Source organism: Notolepis coatsorum, assembly GCF_963971535.1.
Source record: "Notolepis coatsorum genome assembly, chromosome: 17".
NCBI classification, from domain to species: Eukaryota; Metazoa; Chordata; class Actinopteri; order Aulopiformes; family Paralepididae; genus Notolepis; species Notolepis coatsorum.
The window spans coordinates 13,856,336-13,881,238 of NC_140181.1; the positions used below are offsets into that span (position 1 = coordinate 13,856,336).

A 24,903-nucleotide genomic window follows, 5' to 3' on the forward strand; every position below is an offset into this window, starting at 1 on the left:
ATGCCCTCTTGTTCTATATTCTGATGCCTCTAGTTCTATATTCTGATGCCTCTAGTTCTATATTCTGATGCCTCTAGTTCTATATTCTGATGCCCTCTTGTTCTATATTCTGATGCCCTCTATATTCTGATGCCTCTTGTTCTATATTCTGATGCCTCTTGTTCTATATTCTGATGCCTCTAGTTCTATATTCTGATGCCCTCTAGTTCTATATTCTGATGCCCTCTTGTTCTATATTCTGATGCCCTCTAGTTCTATATTCTGATGCCCTCTTGTTCTATATTCTGATGCCCTCTAGTTCTATATTCTGATGCCCTCTTGTTCTATATTCTGATGCCTCTTGTTCTATATTCTGATGCCCTCTAGTTCTATATTCTGATGCCCTCTTGTTCTATATTCTGATGCCCTCTAGTTCTATATTCTGATGCCCTCTTGTTCTATATTCTGATGCCCTCTAGTTCTATATTCTGATGCCCTCTTGTTCTATATTCTGATGCCTCTTGTTCTATATTCTGATGCCCTCTTGTTCTATATTCTGATGCCCTCTTGTTCTATATTCTGATGCCTCTTGTTCTATATTCTGATGCCCTCTTGTTCTATATTCTGATGCCCTCTTGTTCTATATTCTGATGCCCTCTAGTTCTATATTCTGATGCCCTCTTGTTCTATATTCTGATGCCCTCTATATTCTGATGCCCTCTTGTTCTATATTCTGATGCCCTCTTGTTCTATATTCTGATGCCCTCTTGTTCTATGTTCTGATGCCCTCTTGTTCTATATTCTGATGCCCTCTTGTTCTATATTCTGATGCCCTCTTGTTCTATATTCTGATGCCCTCTAGTTCTATATTCTGATGCCCTCTAGTTCTATATTCTGATGCCCTCTAGTTCTATATTTTGATGCCCTCTTGTTCTATATTCTGATGCCCTCTAGTTCTATATTCTGATGCCCTCTAGTTCTATATTCTGATGCCCTCTAGTTCTATATTCTGATGCCCTCTTGTTCTATATTCTGATGCCCTCTAGTTCTATATTCTGATGCCCTCTAGTTCTATATTCTGATGCCCTCTAGTTCTATATTCTGATGCCCTCTTGTTCTATATTCTGATGCCCTCTAGTTCTATATTCTGATGCCCTCTTGTTCTATATTCTGATGCCCTCTTGTTCTATATTCTGATGCCCTCTTGTTCTATATTCTGATGCCCTCTAGTTCTATATTCTGATGCCCTCTAGTTCTATATTCTGATGCCCTCTAGTTCTATATTCTGATGCCCTCTAGTTCTATATTCTGATGCCCTCTATATTCTGATGCCCTCTTGTTCTATATTCTGATGCCCTCTAGTTCTATATTCTGATGCCCTCTAGTTCTATATTCTGATGCCCTCTAGTTCTATATTCTGATGCCCTCTAGTTCTATATTCTGATGCCCTCTAGTTCTATATTCTGATGCCCTCTAGTTCTATATTCTGATGCCCTCTTGTTCTATATTCTGATGCCTCTTGTTCTATATTCTGATGCCTCTTGTTCTATATTCTGATGCCCTCTTGTTCTATATTCTGATGCCCTCTTGTTCTATATTCTGATGCCTCTTGTTCTATATTCTGATGCCTCTTGTTCTATATTCTGATGCCCTCTTGTTCTATATTCTGATGCCCTCTTGTTCTATATTCTGATGCCCTCTAGTTCTATATTCTGATGCCCTCTTGTTCTATATTCTGATGCCTCTAGTTCTATATTCTGATGCCCTCTAGTTCTATATTCTGATGCCCTCTTGTTCTATATTCTGATGCCCCTCTAGTTCTATATTCTGATGCCTCTAGTTCTATATTCTGATGCCCTCTTGTTCTATATTCTGATGCCCTCTTGTTCTATATTCTGATGCCCTCTTGTTCTATATTCTGATGCCCTCTAGTTCTATATTCTGATGCCCTCTAGTTCTATATTCTGATGCCCTCTAGTTCTATATTCTGATGCCCTCTAGTTCTATGTTCTGATGCCCTCTTGTTCTATATTCTGATGCCTCTTGTTCTATATTCTGATGCCCTCTTGTTCTATATTCTGATGCCCTCTTGTTCTATATTCTGATGCCTCTTGTTCTATGTTCTGATGCCCTCTTGTTCTATATTCTGATGCCCTCTTGTTCTATATTCTGATGCCCTCTTGTTCTATATTCTGATGCCCTCTTGTTCTATATTCTGATGCCTCTTGTTCTATGTTCTGATGCCCTCTTGTTCTATATTCTGATGCCCTCTTGTTCTATATTCTGATGCCTCTTGTTCTATATTCTGATGCCCTCTAGTTCTATATTCTGATGCCCTCTAGTTCTATATTCTGATGCCCTCTTGTTCTATATTCTGATGCCTCTAGTTCTATATTCTGATGCCCTCTTGTTCTATATTCTGATGCCCTCTTGTTCTATATTCTGATGCCCTCTTGTTCTATATTCTGATGCCTCTAGTTCTATATTCTGATGCCCTCTTGTTCTATATTCTGATGCCTCTTGTTCTATATTCTGATGCCCTCTAGTTCTATATTCTGATGCCCTCTTGTTCTATATTCTGATGCCCTCTAGTTCTATATTCTGATGCCCTCTAGTTCTATATTCTGATGCCCTCTTGTTCTATATTCTGATGCCCTCTTGTTCTATATTCTGATGCCCTCTTGTTCTATATTCTGATGCCCTCTTGTTCTATATTCTGATGCCCTCTTGTTCTATATTCTGATGCCCTCTTGTTCTATATTCTGATGCCCTCTTGTTCTATATTCTGATGCCCTCTTGTTCTATATTCTGATGCCCTCTTGTTCTATATTCTGATGCCCTCTTGTTCTATATTCTGATGCCCTCTAGTTCTATATTCTGATGCCTCTTGTTCTATATTCTGATGCCCTCTAGTTCTATATTCTGATGCCCTCTTGTTCTATATTCTGATGCCCTCTAGTTCTATATTCTGATGCCCTCTTGTTCTATATTCTGATGCCCTCTTGTTCTATATTCTGATGCCCTCTTGTTTTATATTCTGATGCCCTCTTGTTCTATATTCTGATGCCCTCTTGTTCTATATTCTGATGCCCTCTAGTTCTATATTCTGATGCCTCTTGTTCTATATTCTGATGCCCTCTTGTTCTATATTCTGATGCCCTCTAGTTCTATATTCTGATGCCCTCTTGTTCTATATTCTGATGCCCTCTAGTTCTATATTCTGATGCCCTCTAGTTCTATATTCTAATGCCCTCTAGTTCTATATTCTGATGCCTCTTGTTCTATATTCTGATGCCTCTAGTTCTATATTCTGATGCCCTCTAGTTCTATATTCTGATGCCCTCTTGTTCTATGCCTGGACCTCATGTTCTCCGACCGTGATTAACTCTGTACTCTCGTTCCTCAGATTCAGATTCCATGTGATTTGTACCGTTTCACACTGCCTGAACAGAGCCTGAACAGAGCCTGAACAGAGCCTGAACAGAGCCTGAACGCAGCCTGAACAGAGCCTGAACAGAGCCTGAACACAGCCTGAACAGAGCCTGAACAGAGCCTGAACACAGCCTGAACAGAGCCTGAACGGAGCCTGAACGGAGCCTGAACAGAGCCTGAACAGAGCCTGAACAGAGCCTGAACAGAGCCTGAACAGAGCCTGAACACAGCCTGAACACAGCCTGAACAGAGCCTGAACGCAGCCTGAATAGAGCCTGAACAGAGCCTGAACAGAGCCTGAACAGAGCCTGAACGCAGCCTGAACACAGCCTGAACAGAGCCTGAACAGAGCCTGAACAGAGCCTGAACAGAGCCTGAACGCAGCCTGAACGCAGCCTGAACAGAGCCTGAACGCAGCCTGAACAGAGCCTGAACACAGCCTGAACAGAGCCTGAACAGAGCCTGAACGCAGCCTGAATAGAGCCTGAACAGAGCCTGAACAGAGCCTGAACAGAGCCTGAACGCAGCCTGAACGCAGCCTGAACACAGCCTGAACACAGCCTGAACGCAGCCTGAACGCAGCCTGAACACAGCCTGAACACAGCCTGAACAGAGCCTGAACAGAGCCTGAACAGAGCCTGAATAGAGCCTGAACAGAGCCTGAACAGAGCCTGAACAGAGCCTGAACGCAGCCTGAACAGAGCCTGAACAGAGCCTGAACACAGCCTGAACAGAGCCTGAACAGAGCCTGAACACAGCCTGAACAGAGCCTGAACGGAGCCTGAACGGAGCCTGAACAGAGCCTGAACAGAGCCTGAACAGAGCCTGAACAGAGCCTGAACACAGCCTGAACACAGCCTGAACACAGCCTGAACAGAGCCTGAACGCAGCCTGAATAGAGCCTGAACAGAGCCTGAACAGAGCCTGAACAGAGCCTGAACGCAGCCTGAACACAGCCTGAACAGAGCCTGAACAGAGCCTGAACAGAGCCTGAACAGAGCCTGAACGCAGCCTGAACGCAGCCTGAACAGAGCCTGAACGCAGCCTGAACAGAGCCTGAACACAGCCTGAACAGAGCCTGAACAGAGCCTGAACGCAGCCTGAATAGAGCCTGAACAGAGCCTGAACAGAGCCTGAACAGAGCCTGAACGCAGCCTGAACGCAGCCTGAACACAGCCTGAACACAGCCTGAACAGAGCCTGAACAGAGCCTGAACAGAGCCTGAACGCAGCCTGAACAGAGCCTGAACAGAGCCTGAACGCAGCCTGAATAGAGCCTGAACAGAGCCTGAACAGAGCCTGAACAGAGCCTGAACGCAGCCTGAACACAGCCTGAACAGAGCCTGAACAGAGCCTGAACAGAGCCTGAACGCAGCCTGAACAGAGCCTGAACACAGCCTGAACAGAGCCTGAACACAGCCTGAACAGAGCCTGAACAGAGCCTGAACACAGCCTGAACACAGCCTGAACACAGCCTGAACAGAGCCTGAACAGAGCCTGAACAGAGCCTGAACAGAGCCTGAACGCAGCCTGAACAGAGCCTGAACGCAGCCTGAACAGAGCCTGAACAGAGCCTGAACAGAGCCTGAACAGAGCCTGAACACAGCCTGAACAGAGCCTGAACAGAGCCTGAACAGAGCCTGAACAGAGCCTGAACACAGCCTGAACGGAGCCTGAACAGAGCCTGAACAGAGCCTGAACAGAGCCTGAACGCAGCCTGAACAGAGCCTGAACAGAGCCTGAACAGAGCCTGAACACAGCCTGAACGGAGCCTGAACAGAGCCTGAACAGAGCCTGAACAGAGCCTGAACAGAGCCTGAACAGAGCCTGAACGCAGCCTGAACACAGCCTGAACAGAGCCTGAACAGAGCCTGAACAGAGCATGAACAGAGCCTGAACAGAGCCTGAACACAGCCTGAACAGAGCCTGAACAGAGCCTGAACAGAGCCTGAACAGAGCCTGAACACAGCCTGAACAGAGCCTGAACAGAGCCTGAACAGAGCCTGAACAGAGCCTGAACAGAGCCTGAACGCAGCCTGAACAGAGCCTGAACGCAGCCTGAACAGAGCCTGAACGCAGCCTGAACAGAGCCTGAACAGAGCCTGAACACAGCCTGAACACAGCCTGAACAGAGCCTGAACAGAGCCTGAACACAGCCTGAACAGAGCCTGAACAGAGCCTGAACAGAGCCTGAACGCAGCCTGAACAGAGCCTGAACAGAGCCTGAACACAGCCTGAACAGAGCCTGAACACAGCCTGAACAGAGCCTGAACAGAGCCTGAACAGAGCCTGAACAGAGCCTGAACAGAGCCTGAACAGAGCCTGAACACAGCCTGAACGGAGCCTGAACGGAGCCTGAACGGAGCCTGAACAGAGCCTGAACAGAGCCTGAACAGAGCCTGAACAGAGCCTGAACACAGCCTGAACAGAGCCTGAACAGAGCCTGAACAGAGCCTGAACACAGCCTGAACGGAGCCTGAACAGAGCCTGAACAGAGCCTGAACGGAGCCTGAACACAGCCTGAACAGAGCCTGAACAGAGCCTGAACAGAGCCTGAACAGAGCCTGAACGCAGCCTGAACAGAGCCTGAACAGAGCCTGAACGCAGCCTGAACAGAGCCTGAATGCAGCCTGAACAGAGCCTGAACAGAGCCTGAACAGAGCCTGAACAGAGCCTGAACACAGCCTGAACAGAGCCTGAACGCAGCCTGAACAGAGCCTGAACAGAGCCTGAACGCAGCCTGAACAGAGCCTGAATAGAGCCTGAACGCAGCCTGAACACAGCCTGAACAGAGCCTGAACGCAGCCTGAACGCAGCCTGAACACAGCCTGAACAGAGCCTGAACGGAGCCTGAACAGAGCCTGAACAGAGCCTGAACGCAGCCTGAACAGAGCCTGAACACAGCCTGAACACAGCCTGAACAGAGCCTGAACACAGCCTGAACAGAGCCTGAACAGAGCCTGAACACAGCCTGAACACAGCCTGAACGCAGCCTGAACAGAACCTGAACAGAGCCTGAACAGAGCCTGAACGGAGCCTGAACAGAGCCTGAACAGAGCCTGAACACAGCCTGAACAGAGCCTGAACACAGCCTGAACAGAGCCTGAACACAGCCTGAACAGAGCCTGAACAGAGCCTGAACAGAGCCTGAACAGAGCCTGAACAGAGCCTGAACACAGCCTGAACAGAGCCTGAACAGAGCCTGAACAGAGCCTGAACGGAGCCTGAACAGAGCCTGAACAGAGCCTGAACACAGCCTGAACAGAGCCTGAACACAGCCTGAACAGAGCCTGAACAGAGCCTGAACAGAGCCTGAACACAGCCTGAACAGAGCCTGAACAGAGCCTGAACAGAGCCTGAACAGAGCCTGAACGCAGCCTGAACAGAGCCTGAACGCAGCCTGAACACAGCCTGAACAGAGCCTGAACGCAGCCTGAACACAGCCTGAACAGAGCCTGAACAGAGCCTGAACACAGCCTGAACAGAGCCTGAACACAGCCTGAACAGAGCCTGAACAGAGCCTGAACAGAGCCTGAACAGAGCCTGAACAGAGCCTGAACAGAGCCTGAACAGAGCCTGAACGCAGCCTGAACAGAGCCTGAACGCAGCCTGAACAGAGCCTGAACAGAGCCTGAACAGAGCCTGAACAGAGCCTGAACGCAGCCTGAACAGAGCCTGAACGCAGCCTGAACAGAGCCTGAACAGAGCCTGAACAGAGCCTGAACACAGCCTGAACAGAGCCTGAACACAGCCTGAACAGAGCCTGAACGCAGCCTGAACAGAGCCTGAACAGAGCCTGAACAGAGCCTGAACGCAGCATGAACAGAGCCTGAACAGAGCCTGAACAGAGCCTGAACAGAGCCTGAACAGAGCCTGAACGCAGCCTGAACAGAGCCTGAACACAGCCTGAACAGAGCCTGAACAGAGCCTGAACAGAGCCTGAACAGAGCCTGAACACAGCCTGAACAGAGCCTGAACAGAGCCTGAACACAGCCTGAACAGAGCCTGAACAGAGCCTGAACAGAGCCTGAACGCAGCCTGAACACAGCCTGAACAGAGCCTGAACACAGCCTGAACAGAGCCTGAACAGAGCCTGAACAGAGCCTGAACAGAGCCTGAACACAGCCTGAACAGAGCCTGAACAGAGCCTGAACACAGCCTGAACAGAGCCTGAACGCAGCCTGAACAGAGCCTGAACAGAGCCTGAACAGAGCCTGAACACAGCCTGAACAGAGCCTGAACACAGCCTGAACACAGCCTGAACAGAGCCTGAACACAGCCTGAACACAGCCTGAACAGAGCCTGAACAGAGCCTGAACAGAGCCTGAACAGAGCCTGAACACAGCCTGAACAGAGCCTGAACAGAGCCTGAACACAGCCTGAACAGAGCCTGAACAGAGCCTGAACAGAGCCTGAACGCAGCCTGAACAGAGCCTGAACAGAGCCTGAACAGAGCCTGAACACAGCCTGAACAGAGCCTGAACAGAGCCTGAACAGAGCCTGAACGCAGCCTGAACACAGCCTGAACAGAGCCTGAACGCAGCCTGAACACAGCCTGAACAGAGCCTGAACACAGCCTGAACAGAGCCTGAACGCAGCCTGAACACAGCCTGAACAGAGCCTGAACAGAGCCTGAACAGAGCCTGAACAGAGCCTGAACACAGCCTGAACAGAGCCTGAACACAGCCTGAACAGAGCCTGAACAGAGCCTGAACACAGCCTGAACAGAGCCTGAACACAGCCTGAACAGAGCCTGAACAGAGCCTGAACACAGCCTGAACAGAGCCTGAACACAGCCTGAACAGAGCCTGAACAGAGCCTGAACACAGCCTGAACAGAGCCTGAACACAGCCTGAACAGAGCCTGAACAGAGCCTGAACAGAGCCTGAACAGAGCCTGAACACAGCCTGAACAGAGCCTGAACAGAGCCTGAACACAGCCTGAACAGAGCCTGAACACAGCCTGAACACAGCCTGAACAGAGCCTGAACAGAGCCTGAACACAGCCTGAACAGAGCCTGAACACAGCCTGAACACAGCCTGAACAGAGCCTGAACAGAGCCTGAACAGAGCCTGAACAGAGCCTGAACAGAGCCTGAACACAGCCTGAACGCAGCCTGAACACAGCCTGAACAGAGCCTGAATAGAGCCTGAACAGAGCCTGAACAGAGCCTGAACAGAGCCTGAACACAGCCTGAACAGAGCCTGAACACAGCCTGAACGCAGCCTGAACACAGCCTGAACAGAGCCTGAACAGAGCCTGAACGCAGCCTGAACAGAGCCTGAACAGAGCCTGAACAGAGCCTGAACACAGCCTGAACGCAGCCTGAACAGAGCCTGAACAGAGCCTGAACAGAGCCTGAACACAGCCTGAACAGAGCCTGAACAGAGCCTGAACAGAGCCTGAACAGAGCCTGAACAGAGCCTGAACACAGCCTGAACAGAGCCTGAACAGAGCCTGAACAGAGCCTGAACAGAGCCTGAACACAGCCTGAACACAGCCTGAACACAGCCTGAACAGAGCCTGAACAGAGCCTGAACAGAGCCTGAACAGAGCCTGAACACAGCCTGAACAGAGCCTGAACACAGCCTGAACAGAGCCTGAACAGAGCCTGAACACAGCCTGAACAGAGCCTGAACACAGCCTGAACAGAGCCTGAACAGAGCCTGAACACAGCCTGAACAGAGCCTGAACACAGCCTGAACAGAGCCTGAACAGAGCCTGAACACAGCCTGAACAGAGCCTGAACACAGCCTGAACAGAGCCTGAACAGAGCCTGAACAGAGCCTGAACACAGCCTGAACAGAGCCTGAACAGAGCCTGAACAGAGCCTGAACACAGCCTGAACAGAGCCTGAACAGAGCCTGAACACAGCCTGAACAGAGCCTGAACAGAGCCTGAACACAGCCTGAACAGAGCCTGAACACAGCCTGAACACAGCCTGAACAGAGCCTGAACAGAGCCTGAACAGAGCCTGAACAGAGCCTGAACACAGCCTGAACAGAGCCTGAACACAGCCTGAACGCAGCCTGAACACAGCCTGAACAGAGCCTGAACAGAGCCTGAACAGAGCCTGAACAGAGCCTGAACAGAGCCTGAACACAGCCTGAACAGAGCCTGAACACAGCCTGAACGCAGCCTGAACACAGCCTGAACAGAGCCTGAACAGAGCCTGAACGCAGCCTGAACAGAGCCTGAACAGAGCCTGAACAGAGCCTGAACACAGCCTGAACGCAGCCTGAACGCAGCCTGAACAGAGCCTGAACAGAGCCTGAACAGAGCCTGAACAGAGCCTGAACACAGCCTGAACAGAGCCTGAACAGAGCCTGGACAGAGCCTGAACAGAGCCTGAACACAGCCTGAACACAGCCTGAACAGAGCCTGAACAGAGCCTGAACAGAGCCTGAACGCAGCCTGAACACAGCCTGAACAGAGCCTGAACGCAGCCTGAACAGAGCCTGAACAGAGCCTGAACACAGCCTGAACACAGCCTGAACAGAGCCTGAACACAGCCTGAACACAGCCTGAACACAGCCTGAACAGAGCCTGAACAGAGCCTGAACGCAGCCTGAACAGAGCCTGAACAGAGCCTGAACAGAGCCTGAACAGAGCCTGAACACAGCCTGAACGGAGCCTGAACAGAGCCTGAACAGAGCCTGACGGAGGGAGCGGCAGAGAGCGAGAGAGAGAGAGAGAGAGAGAGAGAGAGAGAGAGAGAGAGAGAGAGAGAGAGAGAGAGAGAGAGAGAGAGAGAGTGTTGCTTCACCTGGGGGCGTTGGTGGAAAAAGGAAAAAGTACAGTAACAGTAACAAGACCGTTCATGCCTGAAGAGTGAAGACATTCCATCTCTCTCTCTCTCCACACCATGTACCACATGTATCTCTCTCTCTCTCTCTTTCTCTCTCAATTCAATTCAATTCAATTTCAATTCAAATGGGCTTTATTGACATGGGAGAAACATACGTTTACATTGCCAAAGCCAAACAAAACAAAACAATCAAACAAGAGAAAACAAAAGAAATCAGTACATTACAGACGGAATTTCTTGTTTTTCTTATTTGTGACTTTGTTCTGTCTACCTAAATGTTTACTGTGAGTGATTTGTAGTGTTTCCCTCGGGATGATTAAAGTATTTCTATTCTATTCTATTCTATTCTATTCTATTCTATTTCTATTCTATTCTATTCTATTCTATTCTATTCTATTCTATTCTATTCTATTCTATTTCTATTCTATTCTATTCTATTCTATTCTATTCTATGTTCTCGCTGTGTGTTCGTGTGGGTTTCCTTCCAGGTTCTCCAGTTTCCTCTCACACCAAAAGACATGCAGCTAGGTTTCCTGCCATCGTCCTGGACCAAGGTGCTGTTATTACTATAGGAGTTGCCCCCCCCCCCCCCCCCCCACAGCACGGTGGCCCACTGCTCCTACACAGCACATTTAATTTAATTTAATTTCAAACCTGCATTTGAACTCGTGAGACACTGAGGTTACCCTCATTTACAGCCACAATGAGCTCACAAAACAAGACACAGTTTATCAGCAATTTCAAACATATAGGCACAACAATAATAAAATAAGAATAAACAATCAAACAAAATCAGTTACGACAGACTTTAGGGCTGACCCCTATTAGTAGATTAGTCGACTAATCGGTCGAAAGGAGCCGTAGTCGACTGGCCAACCTGTTAGTCGAGTATATATTAAAAAGAAATATATTAATTATAATTTTTTTTTTTTATCATTCTTTCCAAAAGAAAAGAGGCCTAGAATCGTGGCTAACGCTAATGGCACGCATACCAGAGGCTAACTGCCTAGAAAACAGGCACAGAGGCACTGAAAGAGGATTTCATCCATCTAATGAATTGATTGATTGATTGAAAACTTTATTAACAGATTGCAGAATGGGTACAATACAGTACAGCTCAATACACACAATTGTTAAGGGGATGCAGACTTTCATCTTGTTTACATCAGGGTCCCCCATTTTCAATTCATCGTAACATATATGACATACATGACATACAGATAGACAGTACTGCTACATCTATACATTTATGACATACCAGATTTGCAAATACAGTACTGTTTGTGATACAAAAAGAGTCCAGAAAAGGGAGTATATATATTTGACGTAGAAACTGTACATTGGAGGAGGTTGGGTGGGGTTGTGTGGGGGGGGTTGGGTAGGGAGGGTTTGGGGGGTTGGGTAGGGCGGGGTTGGGGGGGGAACACTGTACAACTGTACAAGCAAAACTGTACATTGGGATATTGACAACCATACTAGGTAATTTACATTAGAGGGGGTTGGGGGGGGGGGAACTCTGTACGAACAAGCAAAACTGTACATTGGAATATTGACAAAACCATACTAGGTAAATTACTGTACATTGGAGGGGGTTGGGTTAGGACATTTACAGGGGCCAGTTTCGAATTGCAGTCTACCGTAGGTGTTCTTTGAGAGTGTTTTTGAAAGTGGGTAGTGATTCACATTCCTTTACAGCTTTGGGTAGGGCGTTCCACATTGATGTGGCATAATTGCAAAACGTGTTTAGTCCCTTGTTTGAGCCGAATCTGGGTTGAACATGATTTGTGGAGCTCCCTCTGGTGTTGTGATCGTGGTATTCACTGACCTTTGGGAAGTATTTTGACATGTACATGGGTACCTTGGTCGCGTAGTGTATCTTGTAGACCAGGCCCATTGCAAGTTGCTGTACTCTGTCGTCTACTCTAAGCCATCCTAGGTTGTCAAAGTGGGCAGGGGTGAGGTGGGTTCTAGAAGTAAGGTCAAGCAGTAGTCTGACCAGTTTGTTTTGAGATGTTTGTAATTTTGTTTTTAGCGCCTTTGAGGTGCTTTGGTACCATGAGGTGCAAGCATAGTCGTAGTACACTAGACTAGACAAATATCAAGATGTATCCATCAGTGGACCAATTCAAATCAAATCAAATCAAATTTATTTATAGGGCCCGACAACACACGTTAATGTCCCCATGGGCCGTACAGGTCTTCTTTAAACAGGTCAAGAAGACAACATAACAATAAGTCAAGAACAGAACAAGAACACCATAGGGTCCAAATTTTTTTTAGATGAATGCAAATAAATGAAAGAATGCAAGCACTCCCAGACATACCCCACGCGAAGGTAAGGAAAAACTCACTAAAACAATTGCATTCTTTTGCAGAGGACAAGAAGCCTTCAGTCGACTCCTTCAGACATTAAGCACCCCCCACAGCCCAAATGGAATGATAAAAGAAATAAAAATAAAAGAAATATATAAAAAAAATTATAATTTTTTTGTGTCGACCAGTAGTCGACTAACGGCAAATTTTGGCCAATCATAGTCGACCATCCAAATCCTTAGTTGGGGACAGCCCTACGACAGTTACAAGTCGACACACAGTGGTCACTGGTCAGAGATCATACTTTAAAATGCAGCAAGAGAAGGAAGAACCTTCAGCTCCAGAGTCAGTTGGAGGACATTCCAGGTGTTGGTTAGTTAGGATGGTTAAATACAAGAGGATTAATAAATATCCCACCAGAAATGTACCTCTCTTGTTGGGACATAATTGGACCCTTATTACTAAATATGATTTTATACTCAGTCAAGGAGGGGAACTTCCATAAGAATGACAATATTGCACTCATAACAGTCCTCCTCAAAAAAGACAAAGACCCCACCGAGTGCGGTAGTTACAGACCTTTAAGCCTCCTCGGAACCGATATCAAACTGTACTCTAAGGTATTAGCCATCAGACTACAAAAGCATATGACGTCTTTAATTCATCCGGACCAAACAGGCTTCATAAGAGGCCGCCTGATCACTGATAACATAAGACGATTACTACACGTACTAGATGCTAACAAGGAAGACAACACACCTAAGGCGATGCTGTCCCTGGATGCAATGAAAGCTTTTGACAGGTTGGAATGGTCGTATCTATGGGCAGTATTAGAAAGGATGGGGTTAGGAAAAGGATTCATTGATATGATTAAAGTATTATACAAAGACCCATCGGCCATGATTACAACAGGTACAATCACCTCCGAAATATTTCCAGTAACACGGTCTTCCAGACAGGGTTGCCCCCTTAGTCCCAGACTATTCGATCTATCATTAGAGCCTTTAGCACAATATATAAGACAATCCCAATCCATAGAACCAATCGTAATCAAGGGCACACAACACAAAATTAGTTTATATGCGGACGACGTAATACTGTTCATGCAAAACCCCAACACCGCACTGCCTCATCTTCTCAAGTTGATTGAGGACTTTGGAGATTTATCGGGATTTAGGATAAATTGGCCGAAGTCGGCCTTCCTCCCACTTAACGCCCCTGCAAAAAGAAATATAACCCTCCCAGAAGAGATACCGATGGTAAAACACTTTAGATGTTTGGGAGTTGAAATATTCCCTACCATAAGCCAAACGGTGAAGCACAATTACATAAAAATCCAAAACAAAATCAAATACGACCTTGTCAGGTGGTCAAAACTTAAAAACTCAGTACAAGCACGGATATCAATAATTAAGATGGACGTCCTACCTAGAATCAACTTCTTCAGCTCAATGCTACCGTTACCCCCTCCAAAGGGTTACTGGAAAGAATTACACTCCTCCACATACAAATTTATTTGGAATAACAAACCACCACGTATAAAAAGATCCACCGCACAGAGAAACAAAGCAGACGGTGGTATGGCATTTCCAGATTTCCACCACTATTTTAAGGCATACACTTTAAGACCACTGACAACATGGTTTGATCCCCAAGCATCAGTATCCTGGAGAAATTTAGAAGAAAATATAGTAGCTCCACATAAGCTGAAGGACATAGTGTACACCAAATTATCAATTAAGCAATGCGAACGGAAATTTGGCCCCATAATCACTCATGCAATCCGGATATGGCGTGAAACACAAAAAAAAGACCCTATCCCACATAAATGGCATAATCATACTCCCTTATTCAATAACAATGCACTCTTGATTGGAAAACAACCTATAAGATTCCCTAGATGGGAAAAGCAAGACATACACACATTAGGAGACGTTTTCAACAAACAGGGTTTTTGTAGTTTTGATGAGATATGCAAAAAATTTTATCTCACCAAGTCCTCATATTATTTTTACGCACAGTTATTGGCATGTTTGAAGGCTCACGGTGTTCCATTAAGGATACCAATTGTACACCACAGATACCACAAATTCTTCTATGAAAGAGAGACATCGAGAGGTTTTGTTTCAGATTTGTATCATCAATTACTAACGGCCTCGTATGAAACCCTACATCTAGACTCAGTCTGGAGGAGGGATATACCAGACCTGGAGATAGACTTTGACTGGCAAGAAGCCTGGGCAAATGTACGCCTTGCATCAAGGAACCCGGACCATCAACAAATCAATCTTAACTATATTCACAGGACATACTTAACTCCTATAAGACTGAACAAAATGGGTCTTAAACAAGACTCCAAATGCTCCTTATGTACAAATGGGGACGAAGGGACATTTATGCACATGTACTGGGACTGCCCACCAGTTAAGATATTTTGGAAAGAAGTGACCCAGCAATTGTCAAATCTCTTAACTCTGGATATACCTGTACACCCCTCTGTATTACTGCTGAATGATGTCTTTGAGCATGCAGTACCTCCACAGCTAAAGAGATTGGTTTTATCCGGTATCACAGTGGCTAAAAAGCTGATAGCATCACAATGGTTTCAACCGGAAAAAATGTGCCGTAAGGTCTGGATTCTTACATATCTCGATGTGATTTATCAAGAAATATCAACAGCTAGAATTTTGGGTCTCAATGAATCCAAAATGGCAATGTGGTTAGAAGTGGTGGAGAGAATAAAAGCCAGCATATAATGGTAGTGTCTGGTTAGGAACAAATTATAATGGTTGGATTATCCAATGGGGGGTCCGGGAGAGGGGGGTACGAGCTGGAGCACATGTGTATTTGTATATCCTATTGTGTGTTGTCATGTTTGTTTATGTGTTTGTTTAAAAAATAATAAAAAAATAAAATACAAAAAAAAAGAGGATTAATAAAGGTTTAACCTTAAACCACTGGATGAGACAGCTGTTCCCAATCTAGGTCCCCTTTTCTATTGTCCTGTCTGTTGTCTGTTGTCCTGTCTGTTGTCTCAGTTTCCCCTTGCAGCAGGATTAATAATTGATTTGTATCGTTTTACTTTGTAATAAAGACTTTGATATCCTCTCCTCTTGTGAAAGCGGGGCCCCTGTGATTCCTTCAGGGGGAAGTGTTTTAACCCTTTCACTACCCCACTACCAAAGGGTTAACCCTTCCACTGTGACAATACAGAAGGTTAACCCTTTCACTACCCCACTACCAAAGGGTTAACCCTTCCACTGCGACAATACAGAAGGTTAACCCTTTCACTACCCCACTACAGAAGGTTAACCTTTCACTACCACACTACAGAAGGTTAACCTTTCACTGCCACACTTCAGAAGGTTAATGCTTTCACTACCACACTACAGAAGGTTAACCTTTCACTGCCACACTACAGAAGGTTAACCCTTTCACTACCACACTACAGGTTAACCTTTCACTACCACACTACAGAAGGTTAACCTTTCACTACCACACTACAGAAGGTTAATGCTTTCACTACCACACTACAGAAGGTTAACCCTTTCACTACCACACTACAGAAGGTTAACCTTTCACTACCACACTACAGAAGGTTAACCTTTCACTACCACACTACAGAAGGTTAATGCTTTCACTACCACACTACAGAAGGTTAACCCTTTCACTACCACACTACAGAAGGTTAACCTTTCACTGCCACACTACAGGTTAACCTTTCACTACCACACTACAGAAGGTTAACCTTTCACTACCACACTACAGAAGGTTAACTCTTTCACTACCACACTACAGAAGGTTAACCCTTTCACTACCACACTACAGGTTAACCTTTCACTACCACACTACAGAAGGTTAACCTTTCACTACCACACTACAGAAGGTTAACTCTTTCACTACCACACTACAGAAGGTTAACCCTTTCACTACCACACTACAGAAGGTTAACCTTTCACTGCCACACTACAGAAGATTAACCTTTCACTACCACACTACAGAAGGTTAACCCTTTCACTACCACACTACAGACGGTTAACCCTTTCACTACCACACTACAGAAGGTTAACCCTTTCACTACCACACTACAGAAGGATAACCTTTCACTGCCACACTACAGAAGATTAACCCTTTCACTACCACACTACAGAAGGTTAACCCTTTCACTACCACACTACAGACGGTTAACCCTTTCACTACCACACTACAGAAGGTTAACCCTTTCACTACCACACTACAGAAGGATAACCTTTCACTGCCACACTACAGAAGGTTAACCCTTTCACTACCACACTACAGAAGGTTAACCTTTCACTACCACACTACAGAAGGTTAACCTTTCACTACCACACTACAGATGGTTAACCTTTCACTACCACACTACAGAAGGTTAACCTTTCACTGCCACACTACAGAAGGTTAACCCTTTCACTACCACACTACAGAAGGTTAACTCTTTCACTGCCACACTACAGAAGGTTAACTCTTTAACTACCACACTACAGATGGTTAACCCTTTCACTACCACACTACAGAAGGTTAACCTTTCACTACCACACTACAGAAGGTTAACCCTTTCACAACCACACTACAGAAGGTTAACCTTTCACTACCACACTACAGAAGGTTAACCCTTTCACAACCACACTACAGAAGGTTAACCTTTCACTACCACACTACAGAAGGTTAACCTTTCACTGCCACACTACAGACGGTTAACCTTTCACTACCACACTACAGAAGGTTAACCTTTCACTACCACACTACAGAAGGTTAACTCTTTCACTACCACACTACAGAAGGTTAACCCTTTCACTACCACACTACAGGTTAACCTTTCACTACCACACTACAGAAGGTTAACCTTTCACTACCACACTACAGAAGGTTAACTCTTTCACTACCACACTACAGAAGGTTAACCCTTTCACTACCACACTACAGACGGTTAACCTTTCACTGCCACACTACAGAAGATTAACCTTTCACTACCACACTACAGAAGATGAACCCTTTCACTACCACACTACAGAAGGTTAACCCTTTCACTACCACACTACAGACGGTTAACCCTTTCACTACCACACTACAGAAGGTTAACCCTTTCACTACCACACTACAGAAGGATAACCTTTCACTGCCACACTACAGAAGATTAACCCTTTCACTACCACACTACAGAAGGTTAACCCTTTCACTACCACACTACAGACGGTTAACCCTTTCACTACCACACTACAGAAGGTTAACCCTTTCACTACCACACTACAGAAGGATAACTTTTCACTGCCACACTACAGAAGGTTAACCCTTTCACTACCACACTACAGAAGGTTAACCTTTCACTACCACACTACAGAAGGTTAACCTTTCACTACCACACTACAGATGGTTAACCTTTCACTACCACACTACAGAAGGTTAACCTTTCACTGCCACACTACAGAAGGTTAACCCTTTCACTACCACACTACAGAAGGTTAACTCTTTCACTGCCACACTACAGAAGGTTAACTCTTTAACTACCACACTACAGACGGTTAACCCTTTCACTACCACACTACAGAAGGTTAACCTTTCACTACCACACTACAGACGGTTAACCCTTTCACAACCACACTACAGAAGGTTAACCTTTCACTACCACACTACAGACGGTTAACACTTTCACTACCACACTACAGAAGGTTAACCTTTCACTACCACACTACAGAAGGATAACCTTTCACTGCCACACTACAGAAGGTTAACCCTTTCACTGCCACACTACAGAAGGATAACCTTTCACTACCACACTACAGAAGGTTAACTCTTTCACTACCACAGTACAGAAGGTTAACCCTTTCACTACCACACTACAGACGGTTAACCTTTCACTACCACACTACAGAAGGTTAACCTTTCACTACCACACTACAGAAGGTTAAGCCTTTCACTACCACACTACAGAAGGTTAACCCTTTCACTACCACACTACAGAAGGTTAACCTTTCACTGCCACACTACAGAAGGTTAACCCTTTCACTACCACACTACAGACGGTTAACACTTTCACTACCACACTACAGAAGGTTAACCTTTCACTACCACACTACAGAAGGATAACCTTTCACTGCCACACTACAGAAGGTTAACCTTTCACTGCCACACTACAGAAGGTTAACTCTTTCACTACCACACTACAGAAGGTTAACTCTTTCACTACCACACTACAGAAGGTTAAGCCTTTCACTACCACACTACAGAAGGTTAACCCTTTCACTACCACACTACAGAAGGTTAACCTTTCACTGCCACACTACAGAAGGTTAACCCTTTCACTACCACACTACAGACGGTTAACACTTTCACTACCACACTACAGAAGGTTAACCTTTCACTACCACACTACAGAAGGTTAACCCTTTCACAACCACACTACAGAAGGTTAAGCCTTTCACTACCACACTACAGAAGGTTAACCTTTCACTACCACACTACAGAAGGTTAACCCTTTTACTACCACACTACAGAAGGTTAACCTTTCACTACCACACTACAGCAGGTTAACCTTTCAGTACCACACTACAGACGGTTAACCTTTCACTACCACACTACAGCAGGTTAACCTTTCAGTACCACACTACAGACGGTTAACCTTTCACTACCACACTACAGACGGTTACCCTTTCACTACCACACTACAGAAGGTTAACCCTTTCACTACCACACTACAGAAGGTTAACCTTTCACTACCACACTACAGACGGTTAACCTTTCACTACCACACTACAGAAGGTTAACCGTTCACTACCACACTACAGAAGGTTAACCGTTCACTGTCACACTACAGAAGGTTAACTCTTTCACTACCACACTACAGAAGGTTAACCCTTTCACTACCACACTACAGAAGGTTAACCCTTTCACTACCACACTACAGACGGTTAACCCTTTCACTACCACACTACAGAAGGTTAACCCTTTCACTACCACACTACAGGTTAACCTTTCACTACCACACTACAGAAGGTTAACCTTTCACTACCACACTACAGAAGGTTAACCTTTCACTGACACACTACAGAAGGTTAACTCTTTCACTACCACACTACAGACGGTTAATGCTTTCACTACCACACTACAGAAGGTTAACCCTTTCACAACCACACTACAGAAGGTTAACCTTTCACTACCACACTACAGATGGTTAACCCTTTCACTACCACACTACAGAAGGTTAACCCTTTCACAACCACACTACAGAAGGTTAACCTTTCACTACCACACTACAGATGGTTAACCTTTCACTACCACACTACAGAAGGTTAACCCTTTCACAACCACACTACAGAAGGTTAACCTTTCACTACCACACTACAGATGGTTAACCCTTTCACTACCACACTACAGAAGGTTAACCCTTTCACAACCACACTACAGAAGGTTAACCTTTCACTACCACACTACAGATGGTTAACCTTCTGTAGTGTGGTAGTGAAAGGGTACGTGTTTTAGGCCCCACAGCCAGCAGACGGCAGCGGGGGCATCTGGAAGAGGCGGCGTCTGGCTCCCTGCAGCGTGTGCTCAGCTGGTTAGGGTTAGTGCGCTCAGGAAGTGAGCAGTCCTGTTGCACAGGTATGAGACGTCACACCTGGGTGCGACTCCCAGGAACACAAACGTTCATTCAGCTCCCTAATCAGGCCGCCTGCCTCTCACCCTACCCCTCACTCTCCCTCTGCCTACTGACACACTTCATATCACCTGTGCGGGCCGGGGCTCGAGAATCATGGCTATATATAGAGACCCAAATGTTCTAGAATGTTCGGTTATGACATCATACAGTGACATCACAAATGTTCCAGAACGTTCTATCATGATGTCATACTGTGGTTCTAGAATGTTCTATGTTCGAGAAAGTCTATTATGACATCACCACAAACGTTCCAGTCTGTTTTACGTTCCAGAAAGATCTATTATGACATCACGACGACGCTCTAGAAGGTTCTAGGTCCCAGAATGCCCTATTATGACAAATACGACGGTTCAATGACTTTATCTAAATCCAATATTGAACATTCATATAATACAATAACCGAAATATATATAGCTTTGGCTCTTACACAGATAAATCATAACATTCCCATAAATCATATCCTTCTATTTGAAATAATAATAATAATAATAATAATAATAATAATAATAATAATAATAATAATAATAATAATAATAATAATAATAATAATAATAATAACCAAAACACTCATATGGCCTTTACATCACCCTAACCCTCACTCTCTCTCTGCCTACTGACACACTTCATATCACCCTATAACCCCTCACTCTCCCTCTGAATAAGATGTAAATAACATGAGAATAAGATGTAAATAAGATGTAAATGGAGAATTCCATGCAAATGTCAACCTCACCATGACATTTTTTTAATAACATGATCATAACCAAACCAATTTCAAATGTATCATCAAGGTCTATATTTTGAAGTACAAAATAGATTTGATCGTAATATTTATGAGAATGCATGTTTTTTCACACTACAGGAGGAGACACAATGATGTGAAATGCCCCTTTATGGGACAGCGTATGTAACATCCATAACGTTTTCCAGGAAAAGTTGTCATAAAACATGCATCTGAAATGCAATGTCAACCAAACTACCGAAGCAAAGTTAACTTTAGTTAACATATTAGCAACAATTAGTCATTCTGGTCTTATTTTTTGTATTCTTTACAAGTGTTATGGGTGTTACCGTTATGGATGTTACATTGCGAATGTGTGTTGTTAAGTCCGATTATGACCCCTTTGTTTGAAGTATAATTTACACATTTTAGTTACACTTATTGAGATAAAGATGAGCCTGCAGTAAGAAATTTTTTGACCTTTTGGATTTTGAGATAGGTGACAAAATACACAGCGTTATGGATGTTACGGAAATTGACAAGCTTTTCGGACTCACTGAACACATGATGAAAACTCTGTGAATATCTTTTTCAAAGAATAACATGTTTACTATCACTTTGTAGGGAAGGGTTTGAGGTACCCAAAAAGCACATTCAGGAAAACCTGGCATTTCCTCTCAAGGAATGAAAAGTGCCGTTATGGATGTTAAATGTTTGCGTTATGGATGTTACACGTCTGAAATAGACAAAAAACACTATCAAAAATGTGTGTTGTTAAGTCCGATTATGACCCCTTTGTTTGATTTAAATCAGAAGTATTTTATGACTCCTTGTTTGATTAAAATCCAACATATTTCCAGACACAACTTTTTCACACATTGTTGGTCTAGGCAGAGCAGTGTCCACGTTAGCCTACTGCTAATCGGCTGCTGTCGGCCATCTCCCCCTCACGTCTGCTCAGCCTACATGTGTATTTGTTATTGTTTTGCCGAGTATCGTGACAAGAATCCCACCCCAAAAAACACAGAAACCCCAAATGAAACCAAACAGAAAGTAAATGAGTATTATTCCAGGGACGACATTTCAAGACAGGCCCCAGGAATGAAGGATGCAGTGACCATAAGAGAAGGAGTCAAGCAGAGGGTTCAGAAACGCCATGCACATGTCCATGTCCCTTATGGAGGCTTACCGCTGCACTTCCAACCAAAGAGGACAAGTCCTGGGTCAGTTTTGATCAGATTCGTGAACACCTCAACCCTCACATGAATAACAGAGGGAGATACCATTTCTCTGAACCAGTCCAGGCAGAGTGAATTGGACTTGATTTTTTATAACTTTCTTTTTCATGGTGAGGTTGACATTTTCATGGAATTTCTCCAAAACTCATTTTCTGATTTAACCGATATTAATATTGCTGTTCTCTGTATAGAAACCACTTTTGTATGTTAATCAAATAAAGAGCTATTTTCCAAAAACGTTTTGTAATTTATTTTCAGAAGTGACTGATATTTTGAAACTATTTAAGACGATTTTTGTGATGTCACAGTATGATGTCATAATAGTACATTCTAGAACATTTGTGATGTCACAGTATGATGTCATAATAGAACATTCTAGAACATTTGTGATATCACAGTATGCTGTCATAATCAAACATTCTAGAACATTTGTGATGTCACAGTATGATGTCATAATCGAACATTCTAGAACATTTGTGTTCTATATATATTCAACAATTCTCTCAGCATTTCCTGGCATTTTTTCAGACTACAACATGAATCCAGACTGGTTTGACCCTCAAAATGGTCCACCGAAGTCAAACACATGTGGGTAAAGCCCTATTTTTGATAGTGTTTTTGTCTATTTCAGACGTGTAACATCCATAACGCAAAAATGTAACATCCATAACGGCACTTTTTTGTGATTCATTCCTTGAGAGGAAATGCCAGGTTTTCCTGAATGTGCTTTTTGGGTACCTCTAACCCTTCCCTACAAAGTGATAGTACACATGTTATTCTTTGAAAAAGATATTCACAGAGTTTTCATCATGTGTTCAGTGAGTCCGAAAAGCTTGTCAATTTCCGTAACATCCATACGCTGTGTATTTTGTCACCTATCTCAAAATCCAAAAGGTCAAAACATTTCTTACTGCAGGCTCATCTTTATCTCAATAAGTGTAACTAAAATGTGTAAATTATACTTCCAATTCAAATCGATGCCTTGTCAATGTTAAGTTAAGTTTCCAATGTTCTCTCTGAATGTAACATCCATAACGCTGGAATTGCCCTGAATAGGAAAACAATCTCTATTACTAATCACAGGTGCGACAACTTTGGCAATGTATGTTTTCACACTGGAATAGTGTATTTGTAAATAACGAAAGCACTGTATATGATTATTATCCCTATAGATAAGTCTAATACAAAAAGCAGCCGTTTGTAATTTGATAGAATATAATATAATATATTAGAACAGAGACTTGGGGGTGCAGCGTCCGCCTCTGTTTTTACCTCGACGTCCTGCTTGTTCAGCGCGATCTCCTCGTCGCCCATTCTTCTTGTCGAGAGCAGAAGTTTCAGGGTAACGTTCCTGTTCACAGTCCTGCGTTCAGACTGACTGCAAGGAGCGACCGAGTCCCATCGCACAGCTTACATGTCCGCGGGGGAACACACACACACACACACGCACGCACGCACACACACACACACACGCACGCACACACACACGGATGGGTGTAGCTCGCAAGATAGTTTCAAGTTTCATGTTTTGTTTTTATGTGTCACAGCTCTATAAGGTACATCATGTACATTCCAGTTGTGCTTCATCCCACCCACCAACCCCACCCCCACCCTCCCAACCTCCTCCAATGTACAGTTTCTACGTCAAATGTATATACACTCTTTTTCTGGATACTTTTTGTATCACAAACAGTACTGTATTTGCAAATCTGGTATGTCATAAATGTATAGATGTAGCAGTACTGTCTATCTGTATGTCATGCATGTCATATATGTTATGATGAATTGAAAATGGGGGACCCTGATGTAAACAAGACGAAAGTCTTTCTCTGGTCTGCATGCCCTTAACAATTGTATGTATTGAGCTGTACTGTACTGTACCCATTCTGCAATCTGTTAATAAACTTTTCAATCAATCAATCAATCAATCCGTCATGCACACCCCGGGGACAGTTTGACGAAGCAGATCTAGTGCTATACGTTGCTGGTATAATAAGATAAAAGGCTGGAGATATAGGTAGTTTTTTTTACCTAACTGATGTCTTGACAGTAAATAGGAACATATGTAGTGGTGAGTCAGTCTGGACTTGTTACAAAACCTAATGCAGCGTGATAAGTAGAGTCCAGTTCTTGTATATTTAAACAGTACTGTATATTTGTATATCGTGTATGTCTGGATGTAACAGTACTGTATATCTGTATGTCGTGTATATCATAAATGTCATGATATATATCTGTATATCTGTATGTCATAAATGTCACTATGAATTGAAAATGGGGGACCCTGATGTAAACAAGACGAAAGTCTTTCTCTGGTCTGCATCCCCTTAACAGTTGTGTGTATTGAGCCGTACTGTATTGTACCCATTCTGCAATCTGTTAATACAATTTCCAAACAATTCGAACCAATCCCATACAGTAAAAAAAAAATTAAATAATAAAGTCCAACCACTATACAAAATATACAATATACAAACTAAAGTATAACCTATAACCTTGCAAACTATTTTGATTTGATTTGATTGAAGTTTATTTCAAATATGCAACATAAAAAAACATCAAGTACATATATAGCCTTAAGCCGTTCAAATAATAAATGCATATATATATATATATATAAAAAAAACAAAAAAAAACAAAGAACAAACAAAAAAGTCAAACTCAATAATTTTTTTGTCATTTGAGGTACAAAATGCTAAATCACACTTTTTTATCACAAGACTATATACTATTATATA

General features: G+C 44.1%; 1 protein-coding gene across 1 annotated transcript in view; it reads right to left on the reverse strand.

The window, feature by feature from the left end:
* The window catches only part of LOC311243474 (ninjurin-1), a gene marked incomplete at its 3' end in the record, with an annotated part of 42,134 nt that extends 18,580 nt beyond the window's left edge, over window positions 1-23,554 (reverse strand). The window contains exon 1 of the mRNA XM_084332707.1: window positions 23,438-23,554. Coding sequence (XP_084188833.1) covers window positions 23,438-23,479 — 42 coding nt within the window. The 5' untranslated portion in view covers window positions 23,480-23,554. The remainder of the gene's footprint in view (window positions 1-23,437) is intronic.
* Window positions 23,555-24,903: the final 1,349 nt, after the last annotated feature.